This window comes from Crocodylus porosus, unplaced genomic scaffold, assembly GCF_001723895.1.
Source record: "Crocodylus porosus isolate Cpor-Errol unplaced genomic scaffold, CroPor_comp1, whole genome shotgun sequence".
NCBI classification, from domain to species: domain Eukaryota; kingdom Metazoa; phylum Chordata; order Crocodylia; family Crocodylidae; genus Crocodylus; species Crocodylus porosus.
This window is the reverse complement of record NW_017728943.1, coordinates 3,266,588-3,288,677: the sequence shown is the minus strand read 5'-3', so window position 1 is coordinate 3,288,677 and position 22,090 is coordinate 3,266,588. Positions and strand designations below refer to the sequence as shown.

The window sequence follows — 22,090 nt, the reverse complement described above, 5'->3', positions numbered from 1 at the left end:
ATGTATAGGCACCCTGTGTGATCACATTCTGATGCCATTTGAGCTTGCGCAAGTCAGTTTATTTTTCTTTTCAGACCATTTTCCTTGAAATTATAGGGTTCTATTCCTACGTAATTTCCCAACACATTTCATAGAATTAACTGCACTGCAAAGCTGTTATTTTTCTTAGCAAAACCATGCACCAACAAAGTAGAGCCTATGTTTTAAAAATTCAAGCTTTCAATGTGGGCAGTTTCCCAGTCTAGACTTTATAACATCTGGCTTCTGGGCACTGAGATCTCCAAGAAACAACACTTACTTGTTCATGTAAAAAAAAAAGTTGCAAGAGCATATCATTACACTATATCTCTTTTGTCAAATGTAGCATTTGTTCCAAAGGAAGATGGAGGACTCTCTCCCTCTTCCTACCCACTGCTGAATCCTGTGTAGTGGCAGTGATTCTCATCCTGTGCTTGAACAGATACAGAGAAGAATGTTCTCTGTGTACCCACCCGTTGAATGCACTAAATGCTTGCATTTTCCTAGGGAAAAGAAAAAACTCCTCTCCCTTAACCAGATCTTTTGTTCTGCTTCACCCCACACCCCCCTTCTGAAGGTGTCTGCTGCCTATATATCAAATACCATCTCATATCAGAGTGGGGAAGAGGGTATGAATTTCTGGGTAGCTGTTATGCTAAACTTCTAAGCTGAGGTGCATAGCTTGTAGAAGAGAACCATACATGGGCCATTGAAAGGGCTGAATAATCATAGGGGTTGTTGCTTCTTGGAACGTCCAAAGAAATCAAGTCCTGAAGCAGACCTTTTCTGATTTGGAGAGCTGAACTTGAGGCATTTAAAGGCCTAACTTTCAGAATTGCTGAATCACCGTTGCTTTCTTTGATGTTGGCTGGAACTGTAGGCACTAGCACCTCATAATATTGGGCCCAGCATGCCTCCATCTGAGATCTCCAAAACTGATTTTTCAGTAGCACTAAGCAGCGTGTGCTATGATGAACATAAGATCTACTTCTGTAGTCATTCAGCTTCCTGCCAATGGTTTTGGGGCATTAAAGGAGTTCAGACTTCAGTTTCTTTGCACCGAAATACCCTGTGTTTGTAGAGTTTTGATTGTTCCAAAATAACCTGCCCAACAACTCCCTGTGGGGCTTGGTAGGATCTGGGGAAGCTGAGGTTCTCAGCCCTACAGTAAGAGAAATCTTTTGGGGAATGTGAAAGATTGGTCATCCTTACTCCAGCAAAACCTATTTAACACATGAATGCAAGAAGCCTAGTTTTGTTGCCCAGACAACATTTGTCTAAGCTCCCTTTCCAACCTTCTGGGATGACATTTGCTGCTGTGGCAGTGTGCAGTACTGCATGGCAGAGCAACTGTGCCAAGCAAGGAAATGCTTCTTATCCCAGTAGGAAGGCAAATCTGGGGGCACAAGCTGGACAACTGGCCACATTTGGAGACAACCTGGCTAACAAGGCCTCAACCTGATCTTAGCTTTCCAAGTGCTGAACCATGAAGTAAGTTGCCATTGCACAAGCTGTAGAGCTGAAGAAGCAGTTCTACAGTGGGTGGTAGAAAAAAGGTTTGAGAACTGCATATGCCCACCTGCATCTTCATTAACTTCCTTTTGAACTCAGTTTATTTTCAATTGCTGTAAATCACTGTCTAAACTGTCTTGTCCTTTATTGAAATAGCCCTTCGTTTCGAAAGTCACGGATGTCAAGAGCGCAAAGCTTCCCTGACAACAGACAGGAGTTTTCAGGTATGTTCAAAACAGTATAAAAAGCATTTAGTTATAGCCATTGAGAGGTTCTGACTCTTAGCATTTTAATCAAAGCTGCTAACTGTACAGGTGTCTTTCCACTTTTGTTGTTTACTCTTGTATGCTGGGTAGTTTATAAGAGAGTTTTCCCATCAACTTCAGAATTTGCCGCCTTTTCCCCTGAAGCCTGTTTGTAGTGGAATGCCCTGGCATTATAACTTGTGTACATTGTGTAAGGAGTCCTACTTTCTGCCTCTTCATGTCTGTTCCCAGATCGTGAAAATCAAATCTATGATAAAGCAGGGAAAGGTGGGACATACCCTCGACGTTACAATGTCTCCATGCAGCACAAAGATTACAATGATGGTAAGTGTTTTGCAGCCCTTCAGTTCCCAAATTGAAAAGGTTAGTGAGGTGGTAACTGTATTGGAGATGGGTCAAAGCCTTTGGGTGAACCACTAGAGGGCTAAAATAACCCATGTATTTGGAGATCCTCATTGCACACTGCTTCCTCAAGTGCATAATTTGTTGTGATAGCTCATGACAGAATGTTATTTGTAGTATCGGGTTTTCCTACCAGTGCAGGTTTGGTATGTACCCTGCTATATATGATCCTTGCTTACTCTTTCCTTCCTCTCCAGGGATATCCATGCTGAACAGTTATTGCTGAATAACCACATTACCCACAGGCTGGGGCACTATAACCTGAAGAGACTTCTGCCCTGTGCATCTCCCCTGCTGGGCTGATCTGTAGACCAAACCTGGTCTGAACCACTAAGCTCTTTTAAAGTTTGCTTGCTTCAGTGCAACAGTAATGATTTAAAGAAATGGGTGTCTGCTAGTCAGGTGGCCTGCTGGATATCTGGCAAATTTTACAGTGATTAACTTGGTTTTGCCTGTGTATCCTGTGGAACTACCTTTTAATAAATGGGGCTGTTACCTAGCAAGTAATTTTCTTGTTTCTCTTACTCCAATCTGGGTATTAACAAACCTTGGAGCTTACATGGCAGCTTGTGCACTGTAGATCTTCCTCTTTGCTTTAGAGAGTAAAAAGCTTGATGAGACTGCTGGAGAGCAGCACCCAAGAGGGACAACAGTAAAATGACTGCACCTCCCTTCTCCCTAACCAGTAACCCTGGATTGGTGTTTCTGAGTGTCTTCAGTATGTTGGTGGGTTTCACGTAACATGTTCAGCTCCCTTTCTTTTTACCTAGGTCTCAGGCTTTGGTGATGCTCTTCTACTTATGCATAAATCATTTGGAAAAACCTAACTTTCTTCTCCTCCCCCTCCCTTCCTGCCCTGTTTAATCTCTTAAGGCCGGAGGACATTTCCCCGGATACGTCGTCACCAAGGGAATTTGTTCACATTGGTGCCATCAAGTCGCTCCCTGAGTACCAATGGGGAGAATCTGGGCTTGGCAGTGCAGTACTTGGACCCACGTGGGCGTCTGCGGAGCGCTGACAGCGAGAATGCCCTCTCGGTGCAGGAGAGGAACATCCCAACTAAATGTAAGCATCCTTGTGCCAAAACAGCCAATCAGGGGCTGTGATTTGTTGGCGGAGGCAGTAGACCTAGATGAGCAGGAGAGGGAGAACTGTTGGAAATCAGTTCCATATGACTACCCAAGAGCTTTGCTAGAACAAACAGCTCCAGACCTGTGAAGCTGTAGGTTTTATATGGGCAATAGTTTTCTACCTTTTTCTCCAGTAGACCATTTCTAAGTACCATCAGAGACTGGTGCCCCTCCTGCTGTGTACCCTCTGCTTCTCACTTGTGGTAGGAAAAGTCAGTGAGAGTACAGGTAAAAAGGCATTTCCACCCTTGGAATACCAGGGTTGTCTTCTGCTTCCTAATATTCTAGTCATGGTGTTTAGCAAATTCCATGTCAGTCTGTGATTGACTGCAGAAGAGCAAATTAAGTGCCTGGCTATGACTGAAATAGCCAAGTAGTCACTAAATAAGAGCATGTATATAAAAATATTTGACAAGTCTCTAAAATGCCCTGTGCTATTTCACTGTTGGTGATCCATCACAGCAAGAGTCTATTTTCAGGTTCCTACTGAGAGTTGCCTTTTCCTGTTTAAAAAAAAAAAAAAAAAGCATTAAAAATTCTGCCACAAGATAATATCTGAAGTCAGCTGACTCCAGGTGATACCCAGAAATTTCAGGCAGTCATTGAAGAGCTGCTTTTTAGTGGGTTTATCTGTCATGTTTAGAATGAAGCTTTTAGACTGATTAATTTGTTACCAGCTAAGAATTATTTTTTCTCTTACAGTTCCAAAATAGGAAGGTTTATTTTTATGTGAATGCTACGTATTTTGTATGGGAATGTTTTTCAGTTTGTTTAAAAAAAACAAAACAAAGTCTATCCCTTTTAAAAGGAGTTGGTATTAAAATGTGAGAGCAAAGTATTAAACGTGAGAGCTTCAGAGAGTTGATATTCTGAAAGCTAATGCCATAATTAAGTCATCAAGCCAACCAGTCAGCCAATATAAAGTCATTTGATCAGCCTTGTCTCTTTAAAACATAGAGTCACAGTAGCAAAGCTAACTTTTTTCAGCCCCCCTGCATTCTTCTGTTGTCCAGGTGGTTGTACCACTTTTGTTTATGGTTTTATAACAAAAATGCTTTCATATGGACTCTAAGTACAGGGGCCCTGATGCTCCACTGTCTGCACGCACTCTGCATTTTTATTTGCAACAATGCATAGTTGAAGAAAAATATTGCATGTCCAATTTAGTAATGGGTTATTCCTACTTTGCAGTCTGCATTGGTGTAAATTAGGGGTGCACCGATAAAGATTTTTTGGGCCAATAGTGATAGCCAATTATTAACCAGCCATGTCAGTGGATGCTGATCTGATAGCCAGTTTTACAGGAATGTAGCCTGGCAGCTTGGAGTGCAGCCTCCTGCCGGTAAGTCTGTGGGGAAAAAGGATGGGGGGAGGAAATGTTCAGGCCCAGCCCAGCCTGCTCGCTAGGAAGTCTGGCACAGCCCCTGGCTCCGAGCCCACAGCAGGCAGCCCATGCTTGCCCCGTGCACAAATGCAGGGTGCCACATGCCCCCCATGCCTCCCCCAGGGGTGCGTACAGCAGGGTCCCAGGGTCACATTCACCACCATGGATGGGCAGTGCCTGCCCCTGTCCATGTCCCACTCCCTCCTTCACCATGGGGGCCTCAATCTGCCATCTCTCCCCCATGTGTGTCCCTTCCCTCCCCACTGCTTATCAGCTAGATGCTGCTCTCCAAGCTGCCGGGCTGCATTCCTGGCCACATGCACACTGCAGCTGCACACAGCATTTATTGGTGACATTATCAGCTACACTGGCCAAAAAAAGCTGATTGCCAATAGTTAATTTTCCTTTTATCAGTGCCGATCCGATATGCCACTGATATATTGGTGCAGCTCTAGTGTAAATAACTGAAATGTGTAGTTCAGCAGGAAATTGTGCTTTATTATTAGAATCTCTGATGCAGAACTTCTTTATGCAATACAGTGGCCTCCTCTACTCTAGAATAATTAGGACTGATAAATGCCCACTGGTACAATCCTACCTATGGTAGCAATGGTGGAGTTTTTATCTGGAGCATGCAAGTGGTTTTATTGGTGTTATCTAGCACTATAGCAGTAGTTGATTAAAGGGCCTGCTCTCTGGTTATACAATAGCCTCCTGCTTTTCAGCATCCAATGGGAATTTATAATTCACTATTATAATTATAATTTCACTATTGTAGGCAGGCCTTATATTGACCTTCCCCCCCCCCAATCCCCCCCCAAAAAACTCTGTCTATTAAGTAGAGTTCTGATAAAAGACTTGTAAGAGCAGCAAAGCCTCTTCAAAGCTTTTCTACTCCAAGCATAGAGGGAGAGGTATAGCAAGAGTTACCCATCACTCTACTCTGCTGGTAGCAACTGCAGCAAAATTAGGAGTCTGACCTGTTTAATATCTGCCCCCAACACATACATATACCCCCTTTGGGAGTTGTGGCGATTTCTCTTCCTGAACAAAAGCCAAGTGGAGGAATGCTGCATGCTAAGGCAATCGAGCTCTGGGTGAAAAACAACTGCTGCGTTCCAAGGGGTATATTCCCTGATGGTGGTGTGAAGCTACACTAAAAGTTCATTGAAACAGCTTAGTATTTTTACTTCTCAGTAGTAGGGCTTAGTGTTTGTACAGCACCCTGTGGTCCTCAAACAGCACTGTAAACAGGCAAATTATTATTGTATTTGTAGCTCCAAGTGCCCCAATAAACTGGCGACGAGGGAAACTCCTGGGACAGGGTGCCTTTGGTCGCGTGTACTTGTGCTACGATGTGGACACGGGCAGAGAGCTTGCAGCTAAGCAGGTCCAGTTTGACCCAGACAGTCCTGAAACAAGCAAGGTACCTGAAAGATAACTCTCTTCAGAGCTGCTGAATCTAACCATGCACACTTTGATACCTTGGAATGTACCTGTGTCTGTCTGAAAGCTAACACCTTTGCTGCCTCTGCTATGGCTTCAGGCTCCAGAGAGTTGTTTAATTATCTTTAGCTTGAAACTAAAATCAGTTTTCTTTCTCCTTTTTGGCTCTTTAGCCCTAATTGGTTTGTTGTAGCCAAGTTACAGTCTTGGTTCTTGTGAATCCTGAGTTACTACCATGGCTCTTGTTAGACAAGTATGTGAGGGGGGGAAAAAAAATGTGGAAGCAATGGGGTTTTTTGCCATTCAAAGCTTTTTACAAAGTCCTGGCCATGGGCTGACCCTGGTAGATATGTGCTGGATTTGCCTACCATAGCAGGTGTCCATTGCTGGAAGTTTCTAAAGGTTTCTTACTCCAGTTCAGCTTGTTCAAAGGATAATGAACTTAGCAAAAAAAGATGACCAGCCCATGCTGAAAACGTGGCGCTCTTGCTAATGTTAATTGACAGTCCATTTGGATCTGGGAACTGTAGGAAGGAGCAAGTAGGGGTTATGGAGTCTGTAAGTTTGCAAAAGAATGAATAACTTGCTGTCTTCTGCCCTGGAAGTTGAGCTTGAATTATTACTGAGAATTTTTTGCCAGTCTCTTGTTAATGTACAACTTTCCCAACTTACAGCAAGGGCATTTTGAGTTGGGAGGATTGATCCATAAAGACTGAATTGCTGTAACGAAAGGTTGCAGATTATTGCACCAAGCTAAATCCTGATGCTCGTGAGCCCTGCTTTTATACCAGGTCTCCTCCTGTAAATCACCAAGTAATGCAGAGAGTAAGGAGAACAGGGTAGAATGTACCGTATTTACTCAAATCCAAGATGAAGTTTTCCCCTATTTAACATGGGAGGGAGGGGGGGAGCCCCTCAGTTTTGATTTGAGTACAAGTGGCTGCTGTGACTCCAACTCCAGCCCCAACCTGGGCTCAGAGTCAAAGTTGGAGCTGCAGCTGCTGTGACTGGCCACCCCACTGCCATCTCCTGTCTTTCCCTCTATCTGCTGCTGCCCCTGCCCCTTCCAGCAGGGCTTGGCCCTGCTCCAGCCCAGGATGCATGGGCAACATGGCTTCTCTGCCCCCAACTTGGCCTGGCAACAGCTTTAGCCTGGGCTCTGGCTCCAGGGCCCAGCTGGAGCTACCTCTTCTGCAACAGCTGCTCCGGGGCTGGGATGAAGCTAGAAGAACTACATGGAGTGGGGCCAGAGCTAAAGCCAGAGGATGGGGGGGACAGGTACCAGTGGGTGCAGGTTTGGGTGGGGTGCAAGGGTCAGAGGGGGCAGGTGCAAGTGGTAGGGGAGACAGGCGGGAGGGGGGACCAGTGGGCAGGGCCTATACCACTTGACTCCCCCTACTGCCTGGCCCCCTGCCACTGCTTTCCCTGCTGCAGCAGTTGGTTGGGGAGAGTGGAATTTAAGAAAACTCTCCAATACTTAGATTCTATACATATAAAACTGTAACAAATTTATAAATTTCCCATGTATAAATTCTAATTATTCTAGGGTCATCGTAAATTTGGAGTTGTCTCGGCTTTGGGTAAATGCATGGTATTTTGGAGGTGCCGCAACCTCCAACCCTAAACCATGAGTAGCTCTCCATTAAGATGCTTCTTTCTGGTTGCGTTGATCTGTGCAGTGGCCAGTTTCTTGCTCTTGCAAAGTTGTATCCTCTCCAGGATGGAAAAATATGAATCTGGTAGATTCCTGTGGTAAAAGCGACTGTGTGGGGTAGAAAAGACTGAATGGGTCTGAAGTAGTGGAGATGGTTCTCAGAGAATGGGCATTCTGCTTCTCCTGCAACCCAGTGGTGCCCTAGTGCTGTTCCTGTTCATTCTGTGCATTTGAAAAGAACCTGAGACCTTTCCTGTGTGCTAAACAACTCTAGGCCTAGACTTTTTTGGTTAGTCGTTCTGCTTTGTCTTGTGATTGCTTCATGTGAATGATTGCAGATGCTTTGGGTCTGATAAGAACAGCTTCCTTTCCTAAGCCTGAACTCAAGTAAAGCTCACTAGCATAAATCTGGGCAGGAAGTTAGTGACAGAAACGTAGATATTCCTTGGACTCCATAACCTTGGTCTCTAAAGGCATTTCTGTAGTAAAGTTATTGCAAGAGCTGTTTTATAAATATCTCAACGCTCCGGTGAGGATTATTCCCATGTTCTTGAAGGAGAAACAACTTTTCTCTACGTTCTTTGGCCAAATCCCTCCAGGAAGTCAATGCTGAGTTCAAGGCCAGGAGTTCCTGGTATTCAGCCCATTATGCAGCACTGCCCCTGGGTAAAGCCCCATTTATATATGTAGTACCTGGAGCCAGCTTAGAACAGAGCAAGCATTAACCAAGTATCATCTGGAACATGGGTCTCTCATGGGATCTATCAGAGCTAAGGTGATCTGAGGATTGATTTACATTGAGGCGCAAACACTAGGTCAGATTGGTGCCATAAGTGAGGTTGTTGAAACCGGATGTTCCATAGGCACAGCTCCTTATCCACTATATTAACTTCTGCAGGAAGTGAGTGCTCTGGAGTGTGAGATCCAGCTCTTGAAGAACCTCCAGCATGAACGCATTGTTCAGTATTATGGCTGCCTGCGGGACCGAGCAGAAAAGACCTTGACCATCTTCATGGAATACATGCCTGGGGTAAGAGACTGCAGTAAGAACAAAGACTGCTTACTCTGACCATCCCACCCCTCTTTAAGCCCTCTCAGCTGTCTTCCTTTTTTGAACATGTCTGGTTCAGCCTTGATGTACTGTCACAGCTCTGCTCCTCTTTGTTTTATTTTCTGTATCACCCTAGTCTTAATTGCACACCTATCTTCATGGTCCCCATCTCCCCTGCCATGCTGTGCATGGTATACCCTACCTTACCTAAACTCTAAAGACATGACTTCCTTTTCTCCCTCCCCTATTAAATCCCTCTTACTCCATAGTCCTCAGTAAATCAGCCAGATAGTCTACAGAGAGAACTGTGGATCTATTGTACACCAAAAATACGATTTTTATATTTTAAGCCCCTTCACTGACTGCCTTCCTTCACTACATCTATTATTTGTACTCTTAGATGGAAGCTGTTCAGGACAGTGGCATTTTTTCCTCAGTGTCTGGAGGGCATCTAAAAAGTTAAGTGGTGCAGGAATACAGATAAGTTTTCAGGTTAGGAAGCACAGCAATGCCATGCACTTGGGTGGTCCTTGCTGTTTGTTAGTGTTGAGACCAGTTACTTTAGCTACTGAAGCCAGGCACAAACTCACATTATGGGGGTGACTGAATGAAATGGTTTTGGAGAATCTGGGAAATGTTTGGTGACTGTCAAAACCTGGACCCAGTTTCATGTGCTTTGGGAATGTATCTGTGAGAGATCAGATTGAGAACGTGGGGGTGGTAAGGAGTGAAACGTGGGATAGATTCTAGGTCTGTGCTAGTCAGCAGCGATCTGATCTGGCTTCAGATCCGGCCACTTTGGATGGCCGCAATCCAATCCAGAGCTCCAGACGGAGTCTCCGCCTCAATCCGGCCGAAGTAGCTTCGGAGCTGCTTCGGAGATCTGGCCTTAGGGTATAATGGGGAATCAATGAAATATCTATAACTCTGTTGTTTCTTGTCTGATGATATGGATGAAATTTTCAGGGATGGTAGCCTCTGCTGAGAGCATGAAGCCTGCCAAGCTTCAAGAATATCAGTGCAGAGGTTTGAGGGGAACTGTACCCCAAATTCTTGAAAGCCAAACTCATGCCATGGCTGTCACACCATGGGGGTGAAAACTGCAGGGGTGATAGGCAGGCTTTGTGGCCTTACTGAGGCCACAAAGCCTGCCAAGTTTCAAGAAAATTGGTGTAGGGGTTTGGGGGGAACTGCCCCTCAAGCTGCAGACAAGCCAAACTTGTGCCATAGGTGACACTGTGTGTGTTAAGGTGGAGCAGGGTGACAGCTGCAGGGATGGTGGCCCCCTGCTGTGGTGCCAGTCAGCTGTGGAGGAGATTGGTGCAGGGGGGAGTCTGGGGCCCTGCACCCCTAGCTGCTGACAGACGAAATTCATGCCAAGACTGTGTCTGTCTTTGGGCAGTTGATTTGTCTGTATTGATTCCTTCCTTTCCCTAGCCTGGTTTTGTAGGTGCTAATTGATGCTTGTTAAGTGTTATGTAGTAGCTAGGTCCTGTGTATTGAGCTGGTCCCTGAGTAAATCATGATTGATTGATTGGTAACTGGGAACACAGTAGCTTGGCAGCCAGGCGTGCAGTAGTGTCTCCCCTCCTGGCCTCAAGCCAGAGACTGTCAGTCCCACAAGCACCCATGGCAGGAGTTTTGCTTGTCTGCAGCTTGAGGGGAAGTTGCCCCCAAACCTCTGCACTGATCTTTTTGAAACTTGGCAGGCTTTGTGACCTCAGTAAGAGCTACCAGCCCCACAGTTTTCACTGTGCTATGTTGTAACGCCTAGATGTGACATGAGTTTTGCTTTCAAGAATTTGGGGTGCTGTTCCTCCCAAACCCCTGCACCCATCTTCTTGAAACTTGGCAGGCTTCATCCTCTCTGCTGAGACTACCATCCCTGAAAATTTCATCCAAATCGGACAAAAAACAACAGTGTTATAGATATTTTATTGTTTTTCCATTATACCCTATGGCCAGATCTCCGAGGCGGCTCCAAAGCTCTTTGGAAGCTCCGAACCACTTTGGGAAGCCTAACAGGGCTAGCACTTCAACCCGGACATGCTGCTTCAGACCCCGAAGTGTCCGAAGCTTCTTTGGATCCAAAGCTCTGTCCGAAGCCTTGTACAGCCGTAATAGATTATTGTGGAATAGTGAATTTCAGGTGCCTGATGCCATGCCCCTCAAGTCCAAGGTCTGTCCTGACTCATGGTAAATTCCCTGGCTCATGTTGTATGTGTTTTGCTTCAAGAGGAACTTGCTGCATTTCCCTTGCATGCATTTGTCCGTGTGGCTGGATAGTTTCTTTTCTTACCTTAAATAACATAATGTTGCCAATAGCCCCTGACTCAAGATGTACCTGGAAAAAGGTGGGGGGGCAGTCTTCCTCAACCTCCTCTAATGTCGCTAAGCAAAGATGGTCTAAGAGCACAGTTTGAAGGCTGGTGTGCCTTATTCTGCTACTCAGCACCATCTGGAGAGAATGGGTTGCAGTATTGGATCCTGGTGATCTTGGGCATACCATTTAATCTATTATTTTCCCCACTACAGTAGAAGGTCGCTTACCTTCCTCATAGGGGCACAAAGAATTAATCAGTGTGGTAAAACACTGAGATCCTCAGAGAGTGCTCTTGTGTGGCTTCTAATTATGCTGTGAACACAGTTGGATAGCAAGTGGATGCCATGGGACCCATCGTTTGTTGCATCTATCTGCAAATCCTTTGTGTGTATGTTTTTGGTGTAGGGTTCAGTGAAAGACCAGCTAAAGGCCTATGGTGCACTGACGGAAAACGTGACTCGAAAGTATACTCGCCAGATTCTCGAGGGAGTCTCATACCTTCATAGCAACATGATTGTGCATAGGGACATAAAGGGTAAGAGCAGCATGCGGTTTGCGTGTACACCATGTGCATGGAATTGTGAAGATGGAGGCCAAGAGTTCCTTATAAGCAACTGAATGGCATGGTTTGGGTTATTCAAAAAACCCGCAAAACCTTCTTCAGAGCCCCCAGCTGGTATGTAGCTTTTCTGTGAAGTGTTGTGTAGGGGCCATTACTGGCCAGGTATAGAAAGAGGAGAACTCTCCATGCTTTTCTGTACAGGAGCTGAGAAGATGGCACAGTAAGGATGATTCTTTTGAGGGTTGTAATCCTTAAAAGCCCCTATCCACGGCTCTCGATCAGTTTCTCTCACACCCCAGTAAAATGAGGCTCTGTTCCCCCTTCCTTTGCTACCTGCACACAGTTGCCTGTTTCGCTTCCTTATTAGTTTCTTCCTAGATTCCCCCCTGCCTGGCCAAATTGCCACCTCCCAGCGGATGGTTACCTAATGCTAAACCTGAAGCCAGTTACAGCATCTGACAGTTGTGTTTATTCCCTATTTGTTGTCCTTACCTGCCGTACCTTCCCCATTATCCTTCAGTGTTCTGCACATAGATCCCTGGGTTAGTCACAGTTTGTAAGCTGTCAGTCCCCCAGTATCTTTTCTGGAACACCAGGCTGTCAAAACACAGTTGTCTGTGATCCTGAACAGCGATAGGGCACATTCAGGGAGGAGACTGTAACCTCCTCGGCAGGTCTTTGAAATATATTTCTCGCATCACTCCCAGGCTAGTAGAGATGAGTACCCTCTGGGGTCTTGTCTACTTGCTCATATGAACATGTTCAGAGCGTCATCCATGCTAACAGGTTAGTTAATGGCTTCCCTATCCTTAGTGCCATATTTGTAATCTGCCTTCAGGAAAGTGGGTGGACCCCAGAGCTGTTCTGCCTTAGATTCCCTTACAGGATGGGGTTGGCCCATCCTTATGAGGTGCCTCAGGCAGGGTAGCATGGATCCTGTTATGAACCGAAAGGAAGAAGCACTTCTTACTCTGTACACATGAGTGTACATCTTTATAGTAAGCCATCCACTAAGACTGACTATTTCTGCCATTTCCCTGTGGCTGAAATAGGTAGGATCCTCAGCTGAGTTAGGCGAGTCTCATTTGTTCATTGCAAGAGTTCAGAGTGGCCTAATTAGTTCCATCTCCTAATTGCTGCTTTCTGGCCACAGATTGTTTGCCAAGCTAGCACCCAAGCAAGACCCTTGTCTGTGTACTGTCACCATTGACCAGCGGGCCCTTTATATGCTGCTCAAGCTATTTACAGAAGCTGTAACAATGAGAATGCCGACTCATCACTCCCCCCCCATTCCTCATTTCCTTGTGTTTTTTCCCTGAAGTGGCAGCCATTAGTAAATGACTTGTTTGCAGCTTGCAGTGAAGAGATGGTGGCTTAGCAGGTCACCAAGCGCTTAATGGGGGGAAAGGTCCTGTCAAGGGATTTGGGCATTTCTGAGTCGGATGTGAGCTTCACAGATTGTATGGCAGCTGGATTGTGTGATAACAGTTGCCTCTATTCTTCTCCCTGTAGGAGCCAATATTCTCCGTGACTCTGCTGGGAATGTGAAGCTTGGGGACTTTGGGGCCAGCAAACGGTTGCAGACCATCTGTATGTCTGGAACAGGCATCCGTTCAGTTACGGGCACACCGTACTGGATGAGTCCAGAGGTGATCAGTGGAGAGGGCTATGGAAGGAAAGCAGATGTATGGTAAGCAGTTGCTGATGGCTTTACCTGCAGCTCTTCTGGGGTGCTGTGAGTGGTCTGTTAATAGAAGAGTCGCTAATTGTGGCATGAGTGCTACAAGAGATGCAAGCAAGCTGTGTGTGTAGTACATAACAGATCGGGGGTGAAACAGGCAGCACAGTGGCAGATGGCGTAGGGAGCAGAAAGCAAATCAGCAGATCAGGCAGGAAGCAGAAAATGGAGCAGCAAATTGGGCAGGGAAAGGGATTGGAGTGACACGCAAGGAGGGAAAAGAGCTTAATTTGTGGCACACCTACTAAAAAGATGGGCCCCCTCTGTGTTAATGCATCCGCTCTGCCTCTAGAACTGAATGCAGATTTAGCCTGGATCAGGAAAAAAATAAATTTGAAAATGTTTGGCCAGTTTCTCATCTCCAGAGACATGGTGCTGTGGCAGAGTGCAAAGCAAATACAGTATTTTCTCACATACAATATGTACCTTTCCCCCAAAAATCAGCCCCTTAGAATTGAGGGTGCTTGTTTTAAGCAGGGAAGTTGTTTTCTTCTTTGGAAAAGCAGCAAGCCTGCGGACACTGTGTGCCCTGCAGCTGCTAAGATTGCTGCTGAGGTGGCAGCGTCCTATGTTACCGCGTTCAGTCATAGCTATTATCTGAGCACTGTAGCTTGTCCCTGAGACAGCAAATGAGTTGCTGGTACCATCCTAATGAAGGTTGTGATGTGGAAACAGCATCTTATTTGGAGGAACTCTGCAGCAATTTTGGGCCTTTTCTTTTGACATTGAGTAAGTCCCCTTGGAAGCATAGAGTGTCCAGGAAATGTGGTATCTCAGTGAACGGTCTGGGTGAGGCAGTTGGCACCAGGAACTTGCTGAACACTCTGTATCCCCACAAGGACTTACGGTCAGGTCATATGGTTGTCCATGATGCTGGGGGAAAAAAAACTTATACATTCTGCCTTCAAAAAAAACCCAAGGTGTGTGCTTGGTTTTTTTTTTACTGAGAGGGGGAGGGGTGTCATGCAAGAAATATGGTATCACTTTAAGAAATCCTCCTACAAGACTGTAGACCTTGGAACACCAGCTTCTGCGCCCTATCCTACTGCAGACTGTGCTCCTTCAAGCTATTGCATCAAAGCTTGGGGCAGGAGGGAAAGATCTACATGTCTAATACCACATCTCATGATCTTTACTGTTAAACCTCCATCCTTCCCATGTTTCTTGCTGTGCCACATCTTGATTAGACTGAAATCTCCGTAGGTTAGGTACGTGTATGCAATTTGTCTGTACGATGGTATACGTGATTAGCGCACTGTAAAGGTGAGGCGGGGAGAGATTTGGGTGTTTTAATGGAGGTGTAGAGAGGGGATGCCTAGGAGTCGAATACCATGGGAGACGCAGGTCAGAATTGAAGTGATTTGGCACGCACCGTTGGAAATTGTGGCCATGCTATGATTAGTGTGAGCCTGAAAACAATGCTTATTAAATATTGGAACTAACCATCTTGGATGGCAAAATATTGGACTGGGGTTTTTTTTGCTGGCTGGGACTGTACAAACTAAAGTAAACATCACCACCAAAAGCTGCTCTTTGTATTCCTTTTCTAGAGAGAGGACTACAGTATTTTTCATGCAACTAATTAGTAAAAATGTAACTGAATTTTGTCTAGTACACAGAGGGTTAAGCATTGTGGTCTCTCCCAGTTTACAATCTCTGGGAGTATGGAGCACATGTACATTCCCCTGGATGGATGCAGTTGTGGATTTCCTCTAGCTGCAGACATGGGCCCATTCCCATCAAAGAGGCACTGCATTGGCTGGGCTCCAGCTTCTACAGTCCTGATCATTATTTTGGGGTCATAATTTTCCAACCCAATCTTAGTTCCAGAAAAGCTGTGCATGGACAAGAGACACAGAAACGTAATGAATCTAAGCCACCTGGCTTTCAGCCATCGCTACAGGCAGGCCTCTCCAATTTTCTTTTTTCCTAAATAGCAAAAAATGTGAGCTATTTGTTATTGCTGGAATAACTTGACATGAAAAACATTCCTGCTGTTTGCTGAATTTCTTAAAGAAACCGGATCTGTCTAAATGGTATAAATCAGTCTAAACAATAATATATCCTTGCTTGGTCTCAAGCAAACCCCAGCACCTCAGCACACATGGTTTGCATTTTCTGTACTCTCTTTGAGTAAGTCTTAGAAAGATGGCTGGAAACCAGTATGAAATTTTCTTGTTGGATTTTAAGGTTTGTCAAGAAATTTTTTCTTTCATACTACTTGGATTTAATTTCTTCCTTCCCCTTCCTGGGTGATTGGTATACACCATGTCTGTTCTTTGCAGTGCTGTTCAGATGAGGTTTCAGTTCACAGGCAGATGGGGAAATCTTGCCCATTTAACAGAGGGGAGTGAATTGGGAAGGGCAGAGCTGCTCTGCCCTGCCCCGCCCCTGGATTCCTCTGTGGTCATCAGCAGGTTACTTTAAACATCCTTATGCCTTTGTGTGGCAGCAGTGGATTTTGCTCATTTTCCTAAAGGCATTAAATCTGCCCTTGCTTTCAAAAGCTCGTTCAGTCATTGGCCAGCTTGAATAAAACCTAAGAAAGTTGGTTCCTGTCTGCTTCTGTTTTTCCATCTGTAAAATAGAAGTAATGATACCAATCACTCTTCTGCTGCATTTTGAAGTTTACTGATGACAAACATAGTATAAGAGCTCAGGTATAGCTTATTGAGCACTTGGGAATTTGGCTTTCAGAAAAGGGGGAGCTTTCCTACCACATGGGGATGTTGAAGGTATCAACTTTTTCTGCTCTGAAGGGTAACATTTGTCAAAATGGCCCAGTGGAATTCCTAGTCAGTACAAAACATCTCTTCTAGCTTGTGGCTTAGCAAAGTTTCCCCTCTGAGATCTGATGAATAAGCTAGGTGCTGTCCCACTTCCACACCATCTGTAATATTAGTTCAGAAGGTCAAATAATGACACCTTCAACAGCATCTCTGTCACCTGCTTTCCTTGATGGGTAGCATGGGCATTACCTACAGGCACAGTTCGGGCACAGCATTGTTGCAGGAATGATGCTTTACCATGCTGTAAGAGCCACACTGAAGCCTAGTTCTCTCCATCTGGAGCTTTGTTGTCTGTGCTGGGCTGGCAGCAGTAAAAACTATGTCTCTTCCCAGCAGGTCTGGCACAGAATTCATGCAATTAATGGACTTGCAAGGATGAGGCCATTTCTTTAGTTTCCTTTCAGAGCAGAGCCCTATCCATACTACAAAGCCACACTCTATGCACTAAGCTTTACTGCATGAAACCCAGTCTCATGTGTTTTTCCCCTGTCTGCCTCTCCAGGAGCCTTGGCTGCACTGTCGTGGAAATGCTGACAGAGAAACCACCCTGGGCGGAGTATGAAGCCATGGCGGCCATTTTCAAGATTGCCACCCAGCCCACCAACCCCCAGCTCCCCTCTCACATATCAGAACATTGCCGAGACTTCCTAAAGCGAATCTTTGTGGATGCCAGGCACAGACCCTCAGCTGAAGAGCTGCTCAGACATCACTTTGCACAGCTCCTGTACTAAATTACTTCCCTTTTACAGTGTGGAGTTTGTGTCCCTGTCTGGTATAACCACAACTGCCCAATGTGGTGCTGCATCTTCAAAACGCCAACTCCTGCTGTCCTGTTCCTGTTCCTTTGGGTAGGTCAGTGCCAAGGAACCTGCAGTCTGCTCTTGTGTCCTGAAGTCTTTGTTGGACTGATGTTCTACCAATGGCTATGCAACACAGAGCTGTGTTTTTGTCTTTGTTCTCTTGATGTGAAGTTGCAATTGGCTGCATGTTTTCTTCAGGCACAAGCAGAGGGATCCAGGAAAGGTCCCATTGAATGTACATGGGCAGCAGAAATCTGGACTGAAGAAGCTACACTTTTCAGAGCAGACACGTGGACAGCCATCCCAGCTGGCTCTCCCCACAAGGGCTGTACAGTGTGGGCAACCCTGTTTTCTAGATTCCTAAGTTTTTCCAGGCTTCTCTAGTAGGATCCATCCAAGCCATGTGTCACTGAGCACACATTCTCTATATAATTATATATATTTTTCTTCTTAAGTATTCAGCATCTGAAGGTGTTCAGAAAATATTGATTTAAGAATATGTGAATAGTATTATTTTATAATGAACCCAAGGGATTTGCGGGGGTGGGGGGGCTTCTATCCAAATATCAGGATCATTGTCAAGAGGTTCCAGCAGAGCATGGTCTCTACACAGCCGAGAGTGGAGGACTTTGGTGCTGAGGTGGCAAGTCCAGTACTTGACTGCCAAAGAGCAGGATTAGCTTGTGTCCTCCAAACCAGCAAACCTGTGCTCCTGTTGTACTTCCTTGCAGCTCAACAAAAGTCTCGTGGAAGGGATTTCTGTAGAACAGCTTTCTGCTGCACCGATCTTATGGTAAATTAGTTTTACCAAGCCCTTAAACCAAAGATGCATTAATCAGTGCCCAAACCTTACTTCAGGGAGGGGTTACCTACTTATATTAGGCCAGATTCATAGACAAGGAAAGTGGGTTGCCCTTTTTTTTACATGGGAAGAAATTGCTGGACACTAGTTCCCTGGGTGAAACCAAAAACAATCCGTCCATGTGTGGGGGTGTTTGTGAACATGTAAATATTCATTTAAGGCTTCCACAATGTTTCCAAAAAAAAAAAAAAGATTTCCCCCACACTTGAGAAAGCTGAGCCATGTCTGTCAATGAGGCTAAAGGAAAGAGCCCTTTTTTCATGCCCGTGTTTCTGAAATTGACTTGAAAAATGGTATTGGTCCCCCAGAGATACAGGCATTGCATACTGCAGTCCTCTTGCTTTAAATATGTACAAAGCCTCTGATGTCTAAGTCTCTGGTGGCTTGCCACTCTCACCTGCTGCATTTTGACTGGTACACTAGAAATTCTGGTTGTAGTGATAGAGCACTGAAGTTATGAAGACTTTCTTAAAACATGACAACCTGCCATGAGTGTCCTTTTAAATAAAAGCAAAGCTTCCCCCCTCCCCATGTGATAAATTACCCCTCAGGATAATACAGCTGAACAATCTGAAGTGGTTTTCCTGGACCAGACTCAGAGCAATGTGTAAGTGATGAAAGCAGGTTTGTATTTTGCCAGATTTGCCTTCAGGCTTTCCTGCTTGAATACAAGAATGCACTTGTTTAGGTTACAAGCACTTCAGGGCAATTTGTTATGGAAAGGCCTTTCCATACCCTATTTAATTCCAATGGAAACACTCCTAGTAAGCCTCTCAAATCCTGGATTTTTGAGCCAATATCGCTTTAAAAAACATAAGCCCGGTCTCTTAGTTGCCTTGCACCTTGTCGTCATTTATACCAGGGCAAAATGAAGACGGAACACTGTTGGTCTTTTGCAGGAAGTGCTTATGCCAGTTTTGCTCTGCTACACATTGACTTCCCAAGGTGCAGAGCAATGAAGACTTACTCACATGCATAATCTTAGTAGAAAGTAGACTGAGCTGTTTTTCCACTGGGGCTGATAGTATATTCCAAGCTTGTGATGTTATAACTTACAGCCAGCACTTAACTCCTGACACATACCAAAGATTAGAGCCCTTTTCTTTCCTCAATTTGACATGAAGGTGTGGCAGCAGTGAGGGGCAAGATGGGTGTCCTGACCTGACTTGGGCACCTTTAACCCTGACTTGTCCTCAGAAAAAGGATTCAGCTCTGCCACCATAGCCTTTACTCACTATCAAGCACATAGTTCTTTGGGAGACTTGGGGATGAGGAAGTGGTGTAAACTTTTGTTTCAATACAACTAAATCTTCAGGATCTGTTGTGGCTTTTACCTCATGCATAGCTATGGAAGACTGTCCTGGAGCAAAGAGTAACTTGGACTCATATGCCAGGTCTTTTACCCTGCTAAACACCCCCCACCCTCTCCCTGGCTATACTGAAATGTGCCTACTCTGTATACGCTTGTATTCCAGTTTTTATTAATGAGTCAATAGCAGTTGTACAGTGACGGGGTTCTGTCTGAGAACATGGTATGCCAGCTTGGATTTCTATATTCCAATTCTGTACCTGACCCAATGCCACCTCTTCAGCACAAGAACAAGCCAAAGCATTACTTGTCTGTCTGGAGATGCACTTTTATGAATGTAGTTTGTATCGCTCTTTTTTAGCTCTTTTTACCATCATGTAAACTTTGATGCCTCATACCTTTTTTATTTATATCGTAAAAGATCATATTTGATGATTTTTATATATATCGACTTGACTGTTATGGGGTGGGGTGGGGTTGGGGGGTGGGAATCAATTTCTGACGCCTTTATGAACTTAAAAAGGGAAAAAAAGCAGCTGGTTTTGCAAGAGAATTTGCCAATGGTTTATAAAGAGTAGTGCCAGCCCCAAATGCCACCTCTGTTTCCTTGCAGGCTCTGTCAGTCACTTGGATTTAATTCACTAAAAATCTAGATTCCTCGATTCATTAGTGGATTGAAGCCACTGGAATAAACTCAAGAATCCAGCTCTCAAATGAAGGCTTCTTTACACTACCTTAGCAGTGACCAGACTTTTTGAAGAGGGAATCCATTGCAATATGCTCACTGTTACGGTTAGTTTACATTGCTAGAGTTGTGTATATAAAAATAAAGTCTGGCCTAAAGTTAATCAGTGATGTCTGTCCCAAGTAACTTTGAAGGAAAAAGGGGCATTCCATGCCTGCTGAGCTCTGGGACCCTCCGGGGATCAAGACCGCATAAGTGAAGCACATTGTAATTTCTGAAGAATAATTTTGCACAGACAGATTTTGCCCCTGGGGCAAATCCCACTCTAGATTGTTAAAATGAAATGTCTGAAAAATTTCCGTTAGGAGACTGCTGAATGTCTTGCCTGTAAGTTCCTGATGATACATTTGATATCTTTTATTAGCACAACTAATAAAAGATATCAGATTTACCCAAAGAACCTTGTCTGCCTATGTCCTTAGACCAACACAGCTACAACTGTCACCCCGATGATACGTTTAGCAGTGTAGCAAACCAAGCTGATGGAGGTGGAGGTTCATCTCCCATTGAGCTTGTGAGGAAACAAAGTGGCGTTTTGGTCTCGCTATGACGATTCTGTGCATTTCAGGTTGTTTGCTTGTTCTCCAGTTGACCTGAACAGTCTCTCCCAGTTGCTGTACGTTTTGGCAATTTGGGTGCTGTGTTTAAAAAAAAAAAAAAGAATACTTGGGTTAAAGGTGGTTGTAGATCATGAAAGCAGCTCCCTTATTTTGCTATAAAGTGATCACAAAACAAATTGATCAAGGGGAAAATTGGTACCCACTCAAGTGCCACAGTCTTTCATTTGAGCTGGGATAGCCTGTGTTGCTTCAGGATATGCTGTACCAGGAAAAACTCAAGCATTCAGAGCTGTACAGCAGATAGAACTTGTTCCCACTGATGGATGCTTATTTACTGCATGCTCTTTTAGGAGAAGGTGTTTGTATCTAAGTAGGGACTTTTCTGTGGCCACCACCCAGACACCTGCCCTTGGGAAAGAGAGGCTAAGCTGGGATTGTTCAGTGGAAACAAGATATCTAGTGAAGCTTAGTGGGATCTAAGCACCAAATTACTTCAGTCCCTTTGAAAGTCCTAACCTAGGTTAGGCAGAGAGTAGAGCAGGGTGACTGCTACAGTAATGTTGGGTTTCTTCTCGGATGGCATCTTGTGAGGTAGGTTGTTGCCTGCTAAAGATCATGCCTTTTGAACCGGTTAGTCTCTAGGAGGTCACCATGCCCTACCTTCTGCCTGATTATTTCACACCAACATGGATTACCCCATATATGTCCTCAGTTTGTACAAATCCTTAGCCTTGATTAAGAGCTAATCACACCAAGCGCTTCTGGAAGTCCCAGTTGGGAAGGGGAGACATGCCTGGGAAGCACTTCAGAGACTAAGGAAAAGATTCCAGAGTCGTAACATGATGATGGGGAGCAGGAAGAAACTATTTTAACCTGGGTTGTGCAGAAGACCTTGAACCAGTAGTTTATCTAATTATATATACCGACCGGGGGCTTGCAGTGCAAAGCCAGGCCAATGTATCGTTTTATTTACAATAAAATTATCATTTATATTAAAGTGTTTCTGCTGTCTAACCTGCATAGAATTCCTACAAGTAACCCAAATGGAAGTGGTGCCTTTGGTGAATGAGTAAAATGCTTCACGAGTGTTGGCCATGTGGCTGACCTTGTGCTTGAGGGAGTAGGCCCCCTGAGGACTTCCCTGAGAGGCAAAGGAAGAGACATCTTTCCTTGCAAAGCACTGAAAACAGGTGGCTTCTGAGGCCAGATGGATATGTGCCCTCTGGAAAAATCCATGCTATTGGACTTTGGGCTTGGGTTTAGCCCTTTCCTGTTCCCCTGTTCCTAAAAGCCTGGAAGAAGCAATGGGATGGGGCTGGAGTTTGGAGAGTGACTGATGTGGCCCCCATCTTCATTGTACCCAAGGGCTTTCCAAATATGAAAAAAACAAATAACCTTTCTGGCTTTCAGGAAAACAGCTCGGTCAGTTTTATAGGACATTTGTGTGAGAATCTGACCTAAAAAATGCCAGATCCAAGCCTGTTTTGCATGTACATTATGCCCTTCTCTACTGTAGTAGTGAGCGCTGTAACCCAAGCC

At 44.9% G+C, this 22,090-nt stretch overlaps 1 protein-coding gene across 1 annotated transcript in view; it reads left to right on the top strand.

Annotated features, from left to right (window-relative positions):
* The window catches only part of MAP3K3 (mitogen-activated protein kinase kinase kinase 3), an 85,912-nt gene extending 64,364 nt beyond the window's left edge, over positions 1–21,548 (top strand). The window contains exons 11-19 of the mRNA XM_019548520.1: positions 1,687–1,754; positions 2,028–2,120; positions 3,072–3,263; positions 5,990–6,138; positions 8,711–8,842; positions 11,592–11,721; positions 13,261–13,438; positions 16,778–21,146; positions 21,264–21,548. Of these exons, the coding sequence (XP_019404065.1) occupies positions 1,687–1,754; positions 2,028–2,120; positions 3,072–3,263; positions 5,990–6,138; positions 8,711–8,842; positions 11,592–11,721; positions 13,261–13,438; positions 16,778–17,006 (1,171 nt within the window). The 3' untranslated portion in view covers positions 17,007–21,146; positions 21,264–21,548. The remainder of the gene's footprint in view (positions 1–1,686; positions 1,755–2,027; positions 2,121–3,071; positions 3,264–5,989; positions 6,139–8,710; positions 8,843–11,591; positions 11,722–13,260; positions 13,439–16,777; positions 21,147–21,263) is intronic.
* The last annotated feature ends 542 nt before the right edge of the window (positions 21,549–22,090 follow it).